This window comes from Tamandua tetradactyla, chromosome 18, assembly GCF_023851605.1.
Source record: "Tamandua tetradactyla isolate mTamTet1 chromosome 18, mTamTet1.pri, whole genome shotgun sequence".
In the NCBI taxonomy this organism is placed as follows: Eukaryota; Metazoa; Chordata; class Mammalia; order Pilosa; family Myrmecophagidae; genus Tamandua; species Tamandua tetradactyla.
This window is the reverse complement of record NC_135344.1, coordinates 20,019,816-20,040,909: the sequence shown is the minus strand read 5'-3', so window position 1 is coordinate 20,040,909 and position 21,094 is coordinate 20,019,816. Positions and strand designations below refer to the sequence as shown.

The window sequence follows — 21,094 nt, the reverse complement described above, 5'->3', positions numbered from 1 at the left end:
TGGTAAGCTTCTTTAGGAGAGAAAATTCACACCACTGGTTATGTGATTACTTATCTATAATGATGGTTCTGCTATATTATGCCAATAGGACCTGTCTGCTGCCTTCTTTGTCCCATTGTGATGGATTTTAAGTTAGCATATGTCCAGACTTCTCATTTTTGAGGCTTAAATGGATGCAATGTTGATTTTCTTTTGCATGAAGCTTAACTGGAATCTGATCCATTATCTGAGTCCCATTAAAACTAGACGCAAAACTCTCGTTAAGGTTCCATATATTTTGTAATAAGTAGCTAAAATTTTACTGTTTACAGAATAGAATGTAACCTTAAGACTTTTTCAAAGGGTCCAAAACAACTCCTTTGTTTTCAAATTTTACTGACCATAAGGAACAAAACAGAAGACGTTGTTGGATTTGCATTGTTTCATGTTTGGCAAGGAAACAGCAATTTACATGTACCCTCTGCCTATTTTTCTTTCCTTTCATGCTCAGGTTGCCACAACTTATAGAAATAGTTGGCAAAATTAATGTTACTTCAACTGCCTGTGTCCATGAATTCTCCAGATTTTTCTGGCGCCTTTGCCGGACATTTGGCAAAATTTTTACAAACACTAAGGTAAAAACTTTTATTTCATGTTTTTTTATATGCAAGAGACATAGAAATGTAATGTGTTAAATAAGAGAGCAAGTAAAGGCGTGAGCCTTTCCTTTACTCTATTAGCTTTCAATATCTCAGAATAATTTGAAAGTAAAAGAAAATTCCAATTGATGGTGGTCTTAACTTTATTGACTCTCAGAAGATGATTTTGACTAAACTTAGTTTGTATCCAGAATTGAAAACACTATTTACTCACTGTACGTATCTCAAAGGTTTTCGGCATAGGTGATAGCAGCTAGGGACACCAACTATAATCCTTTGGATGTACAACTGGTACCTTACCTTCTTTCTATAAAGGTTCAGGAAGCAGCTGTTTCCTCAGCACACTTTGCTCAAAACCTCAGGCAATTGTGGAACCACAGCAGGTTATATTTAAGACTTGCTATAATGATACTGCCTCTTAGAAATCATGTACCCTTTAGATAACTACTGGATGTTTCCATCATTACTGAAAGTGTTGTCATGTTTATATATACAGGTTATTTTGCAGTTTTAGGTATTAAAATTGGAATGTCCTTAGGTCCTAATTTCTTCTTTAGTCCTGTTAAACCATTGTCTCATAGCATATTGTTAAGCCCGTTCTTTAGAGACCTAATAAAAGCATAAAAAGATGTAGTTGTACTGATCATAATTTAAGAGTAAGCATTTTAAGTATCACTTAACTTTTGTGCAGTTCTTTACTATTTGAAACAAAATAAAACAGTATGATATAGTGGATTGGACAAAATGCAAAAACATGGGTTATGTCCTTGTTATCTGCTGGTAATGTTTGTGACATTTATTAAATAAGTTAATTTATCGGGCTTAGTCTTCTCATGTGTTCAATCAAGAAATTTCTTACTGTCTTTTAGTTCTATAAGTTTGATTATATAGAATAATCATTTAATTATTCCTTCATATAAGTTGAATTTGTAAATTTTATATATAAATGCCTGACCTACCTGGTAAGAGAAAAATCAGAACTCATTGTTACTATAGAAAAAAATAAGATCATTTTACACTTTTCACTAGCATTTAATTGTTACATATAATTTAATTTTACTGTATGAAGATTGGCAAGAGTTGTTGGACATTTCAAAAAAATGTAACTGTCTTTAAAAAATAAAAACAAGTGGGGGTCAACTTCAGCACTTAATAGAACGTGATTGATTTCTGTAGCTTGAAATCTGAAGTCCATGGTAACTTTAATAATAAAAAATTAAAGCAAGCTTTTTCTCTAACTTAAAATATTAAACTATGTATTTGATGTTTAAATTTTGATGACATTAATTGAAACATTAAATCTAGTCATGGATATCACGTGCTTAATATGGTATTTATTGAACATTCTAAATAACTGGAATTTGCTTTTCATTCCTTTCAAATGCAGCTAAATGTTTGTTTCAAAAATTCTAATCATGTGATATCTTCCTAAATAATGCTTTCTATTCTATTCCCAAATTCATATTTGGGAAGCAGTAATTTCAAGCAAATAAACTAAACTTAGAAATTATTTTAATTCAGTGAAGGAAACCAAAAACTGTTCAGAAAATACTTGTTGACAGTCTTTGATTTTAAAATACTGCATCCTTAAAAGCATTATTTTCAGTAACTTGACTCTTCTTTTATTGAGATTGAGAGTATGACATTTCTGATCATTTGCATCAATGCTCCTAAGATAGATGATAGATTGATAGATAGATTGACTCTGTAGTAGCAGCAGCAGTAGCAACTGTAGTTAATAGAGTAGCAAACATTAGAATTATTTAATCATTTATTGTCCAATGCACCTGAGACATTTTGGATCTATTTTTGGGTTACTTAGGTAAAACCTCAATTCCAGGAGATTTTAAGACTGTCTGAAGAAAATATTGGTAAGTCGTTCATTGTTATGTTTAAAAACAATTGAATCTCTTAGAAAATTGCAGTATTTGGTATATATAATTATAGAAGTGAACTAGCAAGCAAGTACATTTGAAAAAGAAAGCTTATATTAAAAAAGATATTTTTTTTAAAAAAGTTTGTCACATCTAATAGCCCTCCCATGAGGTGGTACTGTAATTAATCCTTCTCAATTTGATTATAAACATCTGCCTCCATTGTAATTAAATTGAGCTAGGGCTGAGCTTCTCAAATGAAGTACTTGTACCCTTGGAGGTTTGAAGGGACATGTTTGAGGTACTGGAAATTACAAAATAAATATGTATCTAATTAAATGTTAATTATTTAAAACTTTTAAAAATTAAAACAAATATTATAGAAACATTCATGTTATACATAGCATTTGGTTTTTAAGTGAAACAATAACTTTCAAAGAAATTACAAGCTTAAGTGGGCAGTTCCAGCCCCTCTGTTAAACATTTTCACCCATCTGTCTTGACAAGTGCAGTTACAGCATCTTTGCTTAATAACTTGGTTATGTGTAGATCTTGTGTCTCTTTGTATTTTTCTAGTTTTTAGGGAAAAAAAACTAGAAAATGTCAAAAGAAAAAATTGATAAGCTTCAAGCCCCTTTTTTTAAATTAGAGATGTTTCCTGCAGAAAACAGAGTTCCCATATACCACCCCCCTGTTATTAACATCTTGCATTAGTATGGTGCATTTGTTGCAATTGTTGAAGGAATATTATTATATTGTACTATTAACTATAGTCCATGGTTTACATTAGGACTTACGGTTTGTATTGTAAAATCCTATGGTTTGTTGTGTTTTAAAATTGATATTCTAGTAATATATATACAACCTAAAATTTCCCCTTTTAACCACATTCAAATATATAATTCAGTGCTATTAATTATATTCACAATGTTGTTTACCATCACCACCATCCATTACTCAAAGTTTTATAACACCCCAAATAGAAACTGTACTAACTCCCTATAACCTGCCTATATCCTGGCCCTGGAAACTGTGCTCTAGTTTCTGACTCTGAATTTGCTTATTCTAACTAATTTATATCAGTGAGATCATATAGTATTAATCCTTTTTTGTCTGGCTTATTTCACTCAACTCGATGTCTTCATGGTTCATCCATGTCATCACATGTAACAAAACTTCATTCCTTTTTATAGCTGAATAATATTCCATTGTATGTATATAACACATTTTGTTTATCAGTTTTTCTGTTAATGGAAACTTGAGTCACTTCCATCTTTTGGCAATTCTGAATAATGCCACTGTGAACACTGGTGTACAAATATCTGATTGAGTCTCTGCTTTCAATTCTTTCCCATATATACCTAGTAGTAGGATTGCAAGGTCAAATGGTAATTCTGTATTCAACTTTCTGGGGACCTGCCAAACTGCTTTCCATAGAAGCTGTATCATTTCAATTGCTCAGGCTAGAACTTCCCACCCATAATGAGCGAGTGTTCCTATTTCTCTACATCCTTTCCAACACTTGTTATTTTCCATTTTTAAAATAGTAGCCATTCTAGTAGGTGTGAAATGGTTTTGATTTGCATTTCACTAATGGTGTTCAGCACCTTTTCATGTGACTTTTGGCCATTTAGATATCTTTTTTGGAGAAATGTCTATGTGTACACTTTTACAGAGTTTTAAATTGGGTTGTTTGTCTTTTTGTTGTCAAATTGTAGGATTTCTATATATATTTAGAATGTTAATCCTTTACCAGATATGTGGTTTCCAAATATTTTCTCACATTGTGTGGATTGTCTTTTTACTTTCATGATAAAGTCCTCTGATGTACAAAAGTTTTTAATTTTGATTAAGTCCCAGTTATCTGTTTTTTCTTTCATTGTTTGTATTTTGGGTATAAAGTTTAAGAATCCATTGTCTGACACAAGGTCCTGAAGATGCTTCCTTATATTTTCTTCTATGAGTTTTATAATTCTGGCTCTTATATTTAGGTCTTTGATCTATATTGAATTAGTTTTTGTATTGTCTATATATAGTTTTGTGTGAGGTCGGGGGTCACCTTCCTTCTTTTGCATTTGACATCCAGTTTTCCCAGCGCTATTGATTGAAGGGACTATTCTTTCTCCATTGAGTGGGCTTGGCATTGTTTTTTGATCAGAAATCAGTTGGCCATAGATGTGAAGACTGACTTTTTTTTTTACTCTCAAGTTGATTCCATTGGTCTATTTGTCTCTCAAATAGTGTGAATTCCCCAAATTCATTCTTCTTTTTAAAGGTAGTGTTGGCTATTCAGTGACTTTTACCCTTCTATATCAACTTGATAATTACTTTTCCGTTTCTGCAAATAAGACTGTTGAAATTTTGATTCAAATTGCATTGACTCTATAAATCACACTGGATAGAATTGACATCTTAACAATATTTAGTCTTCCAATCATGAATATGTAATAATATCCTTCCACTTATTTAGGACTGTGATTTCTTTTAGCAGTGTTTTGTAGTTTCCTATGTATATGTCCTGTACATCCCTGGTTAAATTTACTCCTAGATGTTTGATCCTTTTACTTGTTAATGTAAATAGAATTTTTTTCTTGATTTCTTCTTCAAATTGTTCAGTATTACTTATAGAAACACCACTGTTATTTGTTGTTTGATCCTGGACTCTGCCACTTTGCTGAATTTGTTTGCCTAATTTCTCAAGCTAGAATTTCCAATGGAATGCTAAATAACAGTGGTGACTTGGACATCCTTGTTTTGTTTTCGATCATAGAGGTAAAGCCGAATGATGTTAGTGGCGGGCTTTTCGTACATGCCCTTTATCGTGTTGAGGAAGTTTCCTTCTATTCCTAGCTTTCTCACTGTTTCTATCAAGAAATGTTAAATGCCATTTCTACATCTATTGAGATGATCATGTGTTTTTTTTCCCTTCCTTCTATTAACGTGGCGTATTAACCATAGTTGATTTTCTTATGGTGAATGGTCCTTGCATACTTGAGATAAATCTCATTTGATTATGGTGCATAATTCTTTTAATGTGCTGTTAGATTCAATTTGCTAATATATTGTTGACAGCTTTTTCATCTCATCTCATCTGAAATAAAATATTTAGAAATGGAATATTTCTATTCATGAGGAATATTGGTCTATAGTTTTGTTTTCTTATGGTATATTTATCTGGTTTTAGTATAATCTCGACCTCATAGAACGAGTTAATGAGGGTTCCCAGGAGGAACTGCTTCTCTTCCTTTAGGACAAAGTCTGGGAGAGTGAGCCAGGCTAGTTCAGTCTTTCAGGTTTCTGATAGACTGAAATAGATAGAATAGCACTGCCATACAGGCATACCAGTATCCAGTATGGGTATAGGGGTTACTCTGCTCCCTCTGGGATATGGCTAGGGACCTACAATGGGAGTACAGGCTGACTCCATACTGGACCCACCTCCCCTTTTTTTGTAATTTGATTGATTTTAAATATATAGGTAATTCTTACCTAAATCTTACCCTAGTGATTTGATTTTACTGTCATTTTTTTATATGGGCAGGCACTGGGAATCGAATCCAAGTCTCCAGCATGGCAGGCAAGAACTCTGCCTGCTGAGCCACCGTGGCCTGCCCATGATTTGATTTTAATAGTCTAGAAAACTGCTTCATTTGGCTCTTCTCGGAGGCAGTTAGATAATGAATAAATGAATCCTCTTTTTTTTTTTTTTTTTATGAATCCTGTTTTAAGTTTGCAAACAGTAATGAAATTTTTTTTTGGATAAATTATTCCTGAAGGGTTTTTTTAAGTATCTTTTGAAGGGTTAGTATTTGGAATATATTATTCCAATTACCTATTTAGTTAATTATTTATTCTGATGATCAATTAATGAATACTTTTTTTAGTATTTTGGAAATTGATAGCTTTTGGAATTATGATTTAGCTGTTCATATAGGAAATGGTTATTGTTCTAGCTTGCTAGCTGCCAGAATGCAATATACCAGAAATGAAATAGCTTTTAAAAGGAGAATTTAATAAGTTGCTAATGTACAGTTCTAAGGCTGAGAAAATGTCCCAGTTAAAACAAATCTATAGAAATGTCCAATCACAGGCATCCAGGGAAAGATACCTTGATTCAAGAAGGCCAGTGAAGTTCAGGGTTTCTCTCTCAAGTGGAAGGGGCATATGGTGAACACAGTCAGAGTTTCTCTCTCATCTGGAAAGGCACATGGTGAACACAGTCAGGGTTTCTCGCTCATCTGGAAAGGCACATGGTGAACATGGCTTCATCTGCTAATTTCTTCTCCTGGCTTCCTGTTTCATGAAGTTCCCTGGGAGGGATTTTCCTTCTTCATCTCCAAAGGTTGCTGGCTGGTGGACTCTGGTTCTCATGACTGTGTCATTCTCTGCTCTCTCAGAAATCTCTCGCATTCTCCAAAATGTTTCCTTTTTTATAGAACTTCAGAAACTAATCAAGACCCACTCAATGGGTGGAGACATGCCTCCAGCTAATCCAGCTTAACAACTATTCTTGATTAAATCATATCTTCAGGGAGATGTTCTAATTACAGTTTCAAATGTGTGATGCTGAATAGGGATTAGAAGAAGTAGCTAACTTAACAAAATGGGACTAGGTTTGAAACATGGCTTTTCTAGGGTATATACATCATTTCAAATCAGCACTTTCCATCTTCTGAACCCTAAAAAAGACATGTTTTCCCCATGTACAAAACGTGTTAGTTTCATAACAATATCAGAAATCCTTAAACCATTTCAGTAGCAATACAAATGAAATACAAAGTTAGAAACAGTACAAACTCCTATCCAAGTTAGTTAAAGGCATGGTCTGTTCTAAGGCAAAGTTCTCCTCTGGCTCTGGACCTATAAAAACTCAAAACAAGTTATTTGCTGCCAGCATACAAAGGAAGAACAGTCATAGGATACATATATACATTTCCATAGGCAGGAAGGAACACAAAGGGTCAAGAGACCCATACAGTTTCAAAAACCCACAGGGCAAAGTCCATTAGATTTCAAAGTCTGAGAATCATTTATCTTCAGGTCTTCTGAAAGCAGCAGTCCCACCCTTTCCAAGGGCCTACACTGTGGCTTGCCTCTTTCCAAGTGCAACCTTGGGGGACATTGGGGGGAGACCACCTTTTTCTCAGCTCCACCCTCTCCAAGCATCGGGGCTGCACCTGTGCTCTCTGCCATCTTCAGGGCACACACTCAACCCCTCTATAAAGTGGCAGCCAGGCTCTCCCCAAACCCCAAGGAATATTCTTCACCCTCTCAAAGGCCTAAGGCAGCATGACTTTTCCACTACAACAAGGTGGAAGGCCCATCCTCTGCCTCTGGGGCAAACTCACCTTCTCCATGGGCTTGAGTGGATCCATTCTCCTGGCCTAAGTTTCTTGACTTCAGACCTCAGTCTTCATGGTTTTGCCTCTGAAGTTATTTTTCTTCCAGTGTGTCCCTTCTCTGAACTCCCCACTCCAGAATGGCAGTGGCTGTGTTTATACAGGTCCCACAACACTGTCGTTGGCTTTCTGTGCAGTAGCCTTGGATCATGCCCATCAGACATAAGGATTTTCCACAAATCCTTTCTGGATAACTCCATGTCCAATCCTAGCTTTCTCTGAAATGGCTGACTGGTTTTGGCCAAGACCTCATGTGGGGCACTATTCTCTGGGGTCTTCCTTCCTGGAAGCCGAGAATTTTCTAGAATATCAGTTTCTAGTTTCTTTGTACCCAAGAATTCAGTTCTCAGCTTATCTCTTTCCTGTCACATTTCACTATAAGCTGTGAGGAGAAACCAGGCTGCACTTTCGACATTTAATTTGGAGATCTCTTCTGCTAAATATCCAAGATCATGGCTTTTAAAATCTGCCTTCCAGCCAAAGCCACTCGTCAATTTTGCCAGATTATCTGCAATTTTAAAACAAGGCTCACTTTCCTTCTAGTCTATAATAGCACCTCATTTCTGTCTAGAGCCTGGTCAGAGGTATCTTTAGAGTCCACAGTTCTACCAACAGTCTTTTCAAAACATTCTAGGCATTCTCTATCAGGCATCTCACAAATCCTCCATATTCTTCTCCTTATCCATTTAAAAAGCCATTCCAACATGTTTGGTATCTGCAAACCTCAGCAGCACCCCACTCCTGGTACCAAAATCTCTTCTAGTTTGCTAGCTGCCAGAATGCAATATACCAGAAACGGAATAGCTTTTAAAAGGGGAATTTAATAAGTTGCTAATGTACAGTTCTAAGGCTGAGAAAATGTCCCAATTAAAACAAGTCTATAGAAATGTCCCATCACAGGCATCCAGGGAAAGATACCTTGATTCAAGAAAGCCAATGAAGTTCAGGGTTTCTCTCTCAAGTGGAAGGGCACATGGTGAACACAGTCAAAGTTTCTCTCTCATCTGGAAGGCACATGGTGAACAGTCAGGGTTACTCTTTCATCTGGAAGGGCATATGGTGAACATGGTGTCATCTGCTAACTTCTCCTGGTTTCCTGTTTCATGAAGCTCCCCAGGAGGGATTTCCCTTCTTCATCTCCAGAGATCGCTGGCTGGTGGACTCTGGTTCTCATGACTATGTCATTCTCCGCTCTCTCAGAAATCTCTCTCATTCTCCAAAATATTTCCTTTTTTATAGGACTTCAGAAACTAATCAAGACCCACCCAAAAGGGTGGAGACATGCCTCCAACTAATCCAACTTAACAACTACTCTTGATCAAATCACATCTCCAGGGAGATGATCTAATTACAGTTTCAAGCGGACAATACTGACTATGGGTTAGAAGAATCGGCTACCTTAACAAAATGGGATTAGGATTAAAACATGGCTTTTCTAGGGTACATACATCATTTCAAACCAGAACAGTTATTAACCCCTGTATATAAAGTCCATATCTATTAATATAACTTAAACCTGTACTCCTAGCTTCTGATCTTACCCTTCTACTACCATAGAGAGAGCTTTTGTTTTGAAATCGTCAATAGATGCTACTCAAGAAAATCTGTTATTTTAGGCTAGTCATGGAGCATTCAACTGTGGTTGGATGTTTCCTGCTTTACCTTAGCCTGACTCCTCCTTCCTCCTCCATGAAAGTAATCAGGTTTCTCTCTGGCTAAAATACCCTAGAGGAGAATGCTGGAAGAGGCTCTTGAACTAGGCTAGTACTAGAAACTAGGTAGAGATGGAAACTGGTTAAATAATGCATATATCTTTGCCTTCTTTTGAGCTGTGTGCATTTGTATTTTACTAAACACTATATGTCAGAAGCATAAAAGTTATATTATAAAGACCTGTCCCTACAGATACTTGAGAGATTCTTAAAGCCCTCATTTCTGATTATCAAAACAGGAGTGTAACACCATTTTGATTATTAAAGTTCCTTCTAATCTAATAGAAATGATGGGCGGGCCACGGTGGCTCGGCAGGCAAGGATGTTTGCCTGCCATGCCAGAGGACCCGGGTTCGATTCCTGGTGCCTGCCTATGTAAAAAAAAAAAAAGAAATGTTTATGCTCATGACTCTGCAGGAAGTATTAAGCTGTTTTCTACAAGCTGTGGAAATGTGTTTTAACCACAATATTTTCCAAGCTAATGATGATACTTTTTTGTAAACCTGGAAACATTTATAATTCAAAACATAATTGCAGTGTGACCTTTTACTTTATATTCAAAAAATACTTTGATTTTTAAAATTATTTTGATGATTTCAGATTCCTCAGCAGGAAATGGGGTCCTCACTAAAGCTACAGTCCCCATTTATGCAACAGGAGTCCTTACGTGTTATATTCAGGTAAGGGGAAAATATTTATTTTCTAGTAAAAGTATTTTCTATTTAAAAAGATAACTGGTATTATGTCTTTTAATGTTGAATATATGTCATAATTTTACCTATCATGGAAAAAATGTTAATTTATTCATTATAATCTGTAAATAATTTGTAATGGAGAGCATATTTGAATAGTAAGGCTCTGAGTGAAATCTCAGTTGAATGAATGAATTCAGAAATTGTGATTTTGATATTTTGTTTCAAGTGTTAGATTGCATTTGTTGACCAAGGTTTTTTTGTGTTTCATAATGGGTTTTCATAAATAAACAACAAACATATTTTATTGGGTGAAGCAAACAATAAAATGCTTTAGAACATTATACTTTGTGGTTTTAAGCAAATTACTTTTTTAACATTCCCTTATTTTCCTTAACTGTTGCTGTATAATAAACCACCCCAAAACATAATGTCTTACTATAATTATTTTATTTGCTCACAATTCTACAATCTGGACTTCATTCAGTTGGACATCTCTTGTTACTGGAGGTCACTTGTGTTGTTGCATTGAGCTGGCAGGTTGGCTAGAGGCTTAGCTAAGATGCCTGGGCTTCACTCTCCCTGTAGCTCAGAGCCTCTCTCTTTCTTTCTGTCTCTCTCCATCCACCCCCACCCCTCTTCCTCTCTCTCTCTCTCCCTCCATGTTGCCTCTTAAACATCAAATCCAGACCGATTACATGGTAGCTTCCAACACTGCAAAAGCAGAAACTGCCAGGTTAAGGTTTAAACCTGGAATTAGAATAGCATCACTTTTATTGCATTTTGTTGGTAAAAGCACATCACAGGCCCAGCCCAGATTCAAGAGGAGGGAAATAAGCAAGAATGTGAATCAGAAGACATGGTTCATTGGTGGCCATGAATGTATCAGACTGCCGTACTTTGCTTAACATAAATAACATGCATGATTGTAACAAGGCATATTAGTCATTTTAAAACTTTTATTCTAAAATTATTACTATGCATTTTTGATAAATATTATTCTCAGTTCTATAAACTTTGTGATAAAGCATTTTCATTGGACTTAGTCAAATGGCATTTTGGTTACCAAAATTGAAAAGTTTAAAAATTTCACTGTCCTTTTTTTTTTTTTTTTTTTTTTTTTTTTTTTTTTTTTTAAAGGAAAGACAGAGAGAAGGAAGGAAGGATAGAAGGAAGGAAAGGAGGAAGAAAGGGAAACATCTTTTAAACATTTTCTTGTTTTATTGTATTTTTGTTTCTCCGTTTTTGTTACATGGGCTGGGGCCGGGAATCGAACCGAGGTCCTCCGGCACAGCAGGCAAGCACTTTGCCCGCTGAGCCACCGCGGCCCGCCCTCACTGTCCTTTTTAAGTTTGAAGTAATCTTACCAGTAAGGTTAAAGTATGGACTCCTCATAAAACATTTTTGGAAGTTAGAATATGAGAATAAAGGAGGAATTCCTGTTTCAGTGGTTGTCTTAATTACCACCCTGCTAATGTCCAGCTTATTTCTTTGGCTCTTTGAATTCAAAATATAGCATTTATATTTATTGTACTCTCCTAAAACAGGTTTGAATCATTTTAAATTATTGGAATATAATTCTACAGTATCACATTATATTTCATTATAGAAACTCTACCTGTTAAAGTAGCAAAGTACACTTTTGAACTTTTCTTTCTTACAATTTTGTAAGACGACTTAATAATATGGATACATACAGAATCTCTACATGTAGGATAAATTTAAGTCATGTATCATTAATAGATTGTGCTTAAATATTTGCACAGTGCCAGGCATGGTAGAACACATACCACTTTTCCTTTCTCTTTAGTTTTGGGAACTATTCCAGCATAATAACAACTGTATTGATGTCAGTATTTTTTTTTAACCTCTTTAAGTTTTGTTAGCATTTTGTTTTTTACATTTTTACCATAAATAATATTTTAAAGCATAATAGAGTACCTACTGCAAAGCTTTGTTCATAGTAGATCCTCAGTATAGTTTTGTTGAATAAGTGAATAAAATAAGGAGATGTCTTTTTTTTTATTGTAAAGACTTATCATACAAACATATATTCTTGACATAAAAACATTCCATACATGGTGACAATCAGTGGCTCACAGTATCATCACACAGTTATATATTCATTCCATGATCATTGTTTTGAACATCTGCATCACTCCAGCAAAAGAAATAAAAAGAAAAAGCTCATACATACCACATCTTCACTCCTCCCTCTCATTAACCACTAGTGTTTCCATCTACTCAATTTATTTTACCCTTTGTCCCTGCCCATTATTTATTTATTTATTTTTATCCATATTTTTTACTCATCTGTCCCTACCCTGGATATAAGGAGCATCAGACACAAGGTTCTCACAATCACACTGTCACATTTTAAATATCTTTATACAATTGAAGGACATGTCTTTTGAGTCACTGTATGAAGTTCAAATATATTATACATATCTCTAAAGTCATAACTTTTCAACGTGTGGTTATAAATTGTGTAGTAAGTTAAGGTAGCAATCACAGATTTGCTAATATTACCTTGTTTTAGGAAGTACACACTAGCAATTAATATTTTTCAGGCTAAACAAAATTTCCTGGTAGGACAAATTTGCAGCCCTGTTTGCATTTGGTAAAGAAAAACTGTTTTGAATCAAATGTATAAGTAATATTACTTATTTTGTGACCTCAAAAATTAGAAATAGGATTGTGGTAAATTTCTAAAACTCAAAATAATCCATGCTCAATTAGAAATCTATCTGTTTTATAACTCTTTTTTTTTCTTTTATTTTTTTGAGTGCATGGTCCGGGAATCAAACCCTGGATTCCCACATGAAAGGCGAGCATTCTACCACTGAATCACACATGCACCCTCTGTTTTTATAGCTTTTATTCATTCTTAGGTTTTTTTAGGTTTTTTTCAAATTTATTGTTTGTTTTCCAAATACATATCTAGTCCATGTTTTACACAGTAGACAACTAGCAGTGCTCTGATGTTCTGTCAGTGTGTATAAGCCTTTTTACCAAGTAGACTCATATATTTTAAAACTGTTATATCCTTCCTTTATTCATACTGACTATTAACTTTTGTCAGTTCTTTATGTCAGTCTGATTCTAAACCTATGTAGAAAAAATGATAGGGGGTAATCCAGTCTTCCTCATGTATCTATTGATAATAAATTCAATAGATCTTTGCTCTTGACCTCTTCCATTTCTGGTGAGAAAAAACTTGACATTCATTTGCTATGTCTATTTCCTAATAGAATGTCAAGTTCCATTCTCTTATTGGTTCAGATTAGTGTATTTTTAAACTCTCCTAATTTAGAAGGCTTGCTTTGTCTAGGAATTTTTTTAATGGAGTCCTGTCTTAAAAAAAGAAAAGATGAAAGAATCAAGCAACAAAGACAGAAAGAAAGGGAAGTCTTCTGATTATGAGAGTAAGAATGGTTCACTGAAGAAATTTTGGAAAGATTTAAAAAATGGATTAAAAAATTAAGGAATGCGATGGTTTCTCTTAAGAACTCGATATTCTGTATTTCAGCAAGCATGCAATGTTTCTTACCACTAGAATGTTGCAAGATAATTTTGTAGAAATCAGTTTTCTACTATTACGTAATAATTGTTTTACTAGCTTGTTTTTAGGTATATACAGCCAAAATTCACCAGAATTAAAGATGGTAAAGTGCAATACAAGAATATAATCAGGACTATCCAATAAAACTTTCTGCAATGGGGCAGGCCACGGTGGCTCAGCAGGCAAGAACGCTTGCCTGCCGTGCCCAAGGACCCGGGTTCAATTCCTGGTGCCTGCCCATGTAAAAAAAAAAAGCTTTCTGCAATGGTAGAAAGATTTTACATCTGAATTATTCAGTAAGGTAGACATTGGCCACATATGACTACCATATTTGACAGTGCAGATCATACAATTTTGATCATAGCATCAATATACATAGTAAATACCTTTAATTAAAAAACCTTCCAAATCAGGGTATTTCCCCCTTATTTTCTATTCTATTCTATAATATTCTAATTATAGGACGTTTATTTATGATTTTTAGTTCTTTCTGCTTGGAAATTTATTATCAGTCTTTTTCCTCTGTAGGAAGAAGACCGAAAACTGTTAGTTGGATTCTTAGAAGATGTAATGACTCTGCTGTCATTATCTCATGCTCCTCTGGATAGCCTGAAGGCTTCTTTTGTGGAACTAGGGTAAAAATATTAGTTCTAATTTAAAAAAATGATACAACAGTTTTAAGTTAGAGTTATAGAATATATTTATTAAGTCTAGAGGGATTGATATACACATCAAATCTCTGGATTTTAAGATATAAGATAGGTTTTTGCTCTTTGGGTTGCATTTAGTTTTGCTTAATTGTACATTCTTAATATTTGTAATTAATGAATTGTAATCTAAAAAGTGAGGGAAAGGGAACAGATATGTTTTCTCTGAAATATTTGGAAAAATAAAATCAAGTATAAATCTGTAGAAAATTTAGTTTCCCAGAATTGAGAAAAAGGTACCCCAAAGTGAAACCTATAGCTGCATGCATGTATTACATTGGAATAGGCTTTATAGCCAACAGACCCTTGCATACAGATTAAGTTGATTTTATTTGATCCTACGAACAATTACATTACTTAAATAGGACATGTATGCTTCCCCAGTTCTTATAGATGCAGAAGCTAAGACCCATGGTAGTTATAACTTACCCGTCTGACATTTAACTCTTAGTCCAGAGTTCTTTCCTTATTTCTCATAGAGGAATTTTTTTTTCTTTTCTTTATAATTTTAACTTCTATGCTATTAGAAAGAGTTGACATTTCTAACATGATTACAAATGCTTAGAGAAGCTAAAAGTGTAATTTCTGAATACACTAAAAGTTTGTGATTTTTTTCAAGGAGACTTTCTTTTGTGATACATTAAACCATACAAAGCAATTCCATATATTTTGCCAATATTTTTAATATTCTAAATTTTTAGGACATCACTAAGGCATTGCAGCTCTGACTCTTAACTTTATTTTTTTTCTTCCAGTGCAAATCCAGCCTATCATGAGTTACTACTAACTGTTTTATGGTATGGTGTTGTCCATACTTCAGCACTTGTGAGATGTACTGCTGCTAGAATGTTTGAGGTATGTAAACAGATACTTCTGTTGATTCAGACTATGGATTTCTTTGAAAAAGGGAAAGGGAATGTTTAAAAAAAAAGACTTTGCATACTATCCTATGTAGATGTATATTTCATGGCATTGAACATTATTTGGTTGTGTACTGGGTGATGGGACAGAAATTTAATAATTTAGCTTTTACCTATTTAAAAATGCTTTCTACCCTTATTGGTTCCTTGAATATTAATCTATTTTCAGTTCCATTTCTCAGATTCTCTTTTAATTCTTACTTAAATTTTAGCCTTTGTAAATCTCTCTTATTATATAAACTAAAACAATAATAAAGTATCTTTCAAGTTATAAAATATAGTTGGACTCATAAATAGTATTAAAAAGCAGTTATAACAGTTGTGGGGATATATATTTTATTGATTACTAGTACTTCTCTATTCCCTCAAATATCTTATCTGGAATAATGTTTTTGTACGTTAACTGCTTATAACATTATGAGAGAGGCGGCTATTCGTATAATTTACCTACATTTTCTTAAAATGCTATCTACCCAAGAAAAAGTGAGAATTGAAATATCTATCTTTTGCACCCATTGCATTATTATGATATAGCCTAGTGTATTACATATATACATACTTATAGAACTTTTATTTGAGGGTGAAAATTTATTCACAATATTTCTTGTTGCTATTGATTCTTGCCATAGAACTACATTGCATGTGTTTGGTTTCCATCTCTGCCATTTAGTAGCTTTGTAAATTACTGGGGCAGGGTCTAACTTCTTCATGCCTTAGTTTCCTCATCCACTAAATGAAGATGATAATAATAAAAACCCATCTCAAAGGATTTTTGTTGGTATTAAATGAATTAATATTTATAAAGCCCTTGAAACAATGAACTATAATAAGAACTTAATAAATGTTAATTATCATTATCATTATTGTTTTCTATCCATGCTGTTACTTCACAAAATAAAATAATAGGGAGCATCTACTTACCCAAATGAAATTGTCCCTGATATCATGTGATTCTTAAAATATCTTAAATCACTTTTATCCATTAGAAGAATTAAGCAACTTAGTTATTTCAGAATTTCAGAATTTCTCCATAAGTTAAGATAAACTGCAATTAAACAATAGAGCATTGGTACATTTAAAATATATGGATGCCATGTAATTTTAAATATGTAAGATAGATTCATGGAATCTAAAGAAAATTTCATTGATATCAGAAAGGGGAAAATCTTCTTGTCTGTGTTATTCTTCAGTTATTTTACATATTTGATTTTAAAAAAATAATAATCAAGCCTCTATGTCAAGATGAATGCCAGATTAATGTCTAGCACAGGTTCCTTCTGGATGTAAGGAATTTCTGGTTATTCAATATGATGAAAAGCTTTATCACTAAGAAATAAAAGCATCTTTCTTCAGCACCCCCTCCCAAAAGAAAAAATGCAGCCTTTTAAATGAGCTGTATCTTTAATATACTTTTCATGGGATTTTATTTTAAGATTGTAAAGCTATTTCTTTTTCTTAAATTCTTTGCTCTTAAAATGTATGTTTGCACTTGTGAAACATACCATATGAATGCAAATAATTTAAGTAAATAAAATGAAAATTCCTCCCCTTTTGTGTGCTTTTTATATGTGGCTTTTGTCTGGGTTTGGTTCTGTTTGCTGTCACTGCTCGTCTGGAAACTATACCTATGCTTACAAAGTTTTCAGTGTTCTCTAAGGTTGATTATGAACTTCCAAGTCTTTTTTGAGAGACTTAGTTCAGTATTTTTTCTAATTCATTTATGATAAAAAAAATGTCACAAAGCATATGTCTGTAAAAGTGATTCATAGGAGAAATTAAAGCTACTATTTTGGCAATGATCCTTATTTAGAACAAAATTATATTAAAAGATAAATATGGTTTGTAATATTTATTTTGATACCAGCATTTTGTACTTTAGAATTGTGCCCACTTCCCCCCAAAATGAGTTAATCCCAAATAAAAACATAAAATAGGACAAAAAATAGTCAAAATAATTACCAAAAAAAAAGATAAAATGAGACCAGTAATTCTGGAGAAGAAATGTCGGGAACCTAATATGAGATACTTACTGAAATTGAACACTAAACTTAGCTGTGAATTTTCAGATGATAGGACAAAGAGGAGAAACCCAGTCATACTGTTCTCATTGTTAAAGACAACATAGTACTTCTTGAAGTAGCAAATTATTAATGGAATTAATTTATAGTGAGAATTTATTCCTCCTAGAGAGAAATAATGGATTTTTGCAAAAGAGGCAGGAAGAAACTTCATTTAACTATTTCTTACATCATCACAAGGAAATTGAGAATGTAACATTGGACCTCAAAGAAGGCATGGATTTTATCAGACATAACTGAATCCATTTCCAGCTCTACTACTTATTGGCTCTAAAATCCTGAACAATTTATTTACCTTTTCTTAGCTTCAGTTTCTTCATCTGTTAAAATATTGATCATAATTGCACTTACTTCATGAGATTTTAAAGGTCAAAAGATATATTGTTTGTAAAATGCTTAGAAAATAATGTTTAATGACTAAGTTATTAAATTTATTGCTTTCTGGTTTTCCAGCTTAAGAAAGAAATTGACTTCAAAAACCCTAAAGCAATGAAAAGTTAAATTGTCCCTTTTTTTAATGCAAGACAGCTGATATTTCAAGATATACTTTTACTAACTAAATTCAAGTTATCTTATTTATAAATTGATACATGGAAGAGAGTGGATATTTTTAATCTAGGCTATTGAGAAATATGTTCAAATATTTTTAATTATTAATGTTTGAACTTCCTTTCCCTATTTCTTTGTAAATTTTAGGATTAAAAAAAGATCTTTTCTCATTTTATTTCTGTCTAATTATCTTTGATATTTACAAAAGTTACTTCAGATTTTGAAGTGGCTTTTTAATTGAACTAGTTATTAAATGATAAAAAATTATTGCTACATAAGGAATCTTCAAATAGCACAGCTATGCATGCTCTGATATGTATGAAGAATCTCTTAGTGACTGAACAGTGACAGGTTTTTATATTGTATGGCATCTTAAATCTATGAAAACTACTTCCATTACAATGTGAAAAGATTAATTACCATTTAGGATTAATTTGTTCTTACATTCTGAAATTGAGAAAGTAGCATTAGGAGGTTGCCATTTTGTGTTTAACTCAAAATTTATTAATATTTATAAAAACAAATACAAATGTATATTATTCAATATTGTCCTCTTGTGTTGCAATTTATGGTTGATTGCGGAATTATTTTTATGATAGATTTTAGCCATCAGTCTAAATTATTCTCATTATATTGTTTATTTTGAAGTTTATTTATGTTTTTAGAGAAATGTAAAACAAAGAGCTATTCATAAAATGTTAATTGCATTGTCCAACCAAAAAAAATTAAAAAGCTAAATTTCTTTTTCCAAATATAGCTTAATTTTATACTCTTAGGGTGGTTATAATAAATAAAACTATCATTTCTTGAGTGTCTGCTCTTTATCAGCCACAGTATTTAGGTATTTTATGTGCAGGTCAGTAATACAACATCCTTTTAGGTAGAGGATAACCATTTTTCAGATGCGTAAACTGAGTTCCAAGAGATTATAAATTGTACCTAATGCTACATGGCTATAAGTAGAGAACTGGAGTCTGAACTCAGATCTGCTCCCTAAGGGTGATACTTTCTACCAAGCTGCATTATGTCTCTTTACCTCAAAAGAGAAAGCTATGTGATTTTTTAAATTGGTAATTTTCCTTTATGAATTATAAATTTACTTGCTGTAGAACTATCATAAGCAGTTTAATAGTGGCTGCTAGCCATTTGAGTTTAGTTAAAAACAGTCCAGTTTGTACCTTGTTGGTCATAAAAAAATCACACCAAATTTACTTTGAGAATTTTATCCATAAAACCCAGTATTGTATATATTTTTTAGCTCCTTAAAATAAAGAAAAAGGTGAAGCCAGCTTTTAAATTTCATTTTAATTGAACAGGGAAATGCATTGTTGCTATAACTAAAAGTACAAACTGCCTTTGAATTGTTAACAAACTCTGTTTTGTGGCCTGCTAGGCTATTTAAGCTTTATTTTCCTCCTAAGCATTCTCTGCCTTTATAAAGCACTCTTGTAGCAATATTTGCTTAGCTTCTAATTTTGGTTTTGCTTTTGTGTTTTCTCTCTTTCTCTTGGTTGTGCCTTTCTTCTTCCCGTGGCACTGTGTTTGCTCTTTCCATGAATCACCTGTGATACCCCCTGCGCTGACCAATCAGCTGTTGGTGAAGGGGGTGAATGAAACTCTGGTAGCTCAGAGGGTTGTTCCTGCTCTCATTACTCTCTCCAGTGACCCTGAAATGTAAGTGTCATACCTGCCTTTTACATTCAGCATCCCTTTCAAAATTTGCCTGTCAAGAAATAACCATCAGCTTTTAAATTCAATGAAGAATAATATATTTATTTCTTAATAACAGTGGATTATACTTGCTTGATTTTAAACTTTGTCATATTACTATTCATGCAATATTTTTTTCTAAGTCCACTCTCACACTAAGCCTAATTTAGAGGCCAATTATTAAAAAAAAATAGTAGTGGAATCAGTCCTTGGTAACTGTTTTCAAAACCTAAAACATGCTGATGGACTATTTCTTCCAAGCCAAGAAGGGATGCTCTGCTAATCTCACTAACAGGTTGTTATCAGTAAGTGTAGTGGCATGAACCAAAGGCTTAACACTTTAATGTCTCATGTGGGTGAATAAACCAAGAAAGGCCAATGAGTCTGCCTGCCCATCCTCAGTCACAGCTAACCCCGTTCTCATTCCAGTTTACCAAACCATTTTTTATTGCATGTTGACTGGTTTACAGCTGACTCTTCGAGGCATGAGTGAAGCGTTAGTTGACAAGCGGGTTGCTCCGGCCCTTGTTACCTTGTCCAGTGATCCTGAATTGTGAGTTTCACAGACTGCAACCCTAAGTTATCCTGTCTGTCCTTTTGAGCATTCTTCTTGGTCTGCTTTTTTTTTTTTTTTTTAATTTTGTCATTGCTAGAGACTAATACAGTATATTTACCTTATACTTAATTTGATTAGCATTTTAATAATACTCATTTTCATATCAAAGAAATTTTCAGTTTCTTTAATTTTTTTGAAATTCTAACAGCTCTGTCAGGATTGCCACAATTCCATCCTTTGGCACCATTATGGAAACAGTTATTCAAAGAGAGGTAGGTAATATAATTGAAATTTATTTATATCTATATACTGTTTAGGAGATGATGATACATTACCATACAGGTTCTTTTCATTTTATTAAATACTGAGAATCTCTGTATTTGAAAACATGATAGCCTAACCAAAGCATATTTCCATATCCTAAGAAGTCTCTAGTCTTTCTTCTCAACTAGAAAGTTAAGTGTGGGGCAACCCTCAGATAATTCTATTTTAAGCCCGGCTGGATATTGCAGTCCTGAATAATCCTTCAAAGCAGATCCAGTTCCAAAGACTTCCAGTATCCAGTAGACTTCTGCGCCAATCAGCATAAATTTCTGTTTGTCTTTCTGCACAGATATGAAGACTGTTTTGTGATCTAGTTTTAGGAACACAAACTAATCTTAGTTTCACAGATGGAAGCCAGAGGGTGCCTATATTT

The 21,094-nt window shown here is 33.5% G+C and overlaps 1 protein-coding gene across 5 annotated transcripts in view; it reads left to right on the top strand.

The window, feature by feature from the left end:
- The window catches only part of RELCH (RAB11 binding and LisH domain, coiled-coil and HEAT repeat containing), a 141,768-nt gene that overhangs the window by 88,876 nt on the left and 31,798 nt on the right, over positions 1-21,094 (top strand). For 2 of the 5 annotated variants that reach the window (XM_077135314.1, XM_077135312.1), the window contains exons 18-24: positions 491-614; positions 2,461-2,509; positions 10,224-10,303; positions 14,406-14,512; positions 15,340-15,439; positions 19,723-19,805; positions 20,606-20,669. In XM_077135314.1, the coding sequence (XP_076991429.1) occupies positions 491-614; positions 2,461-2,509; positions 10,224-10,303; positions 14,406-14,512; positions 15,340-15,439; positions 19,723-19,805; positions 20,606-20,669 (607 nt within the window). Of the gene's footprint in view, positions 1-490; positions 615-2,460; positions 2,510-10,223; positions 10,304-14,405; positions 14,513-15,339; positions 15,440-19,722; positions 19,806-20,311; positions 20,395-20,605; positions 20,670-21,094 lie in introns of those variants that run through there. The other 3 variants (XM_077135313.1, XM_077135316.1, XM_077135315.1) reach the window with 3 other exon arrangements.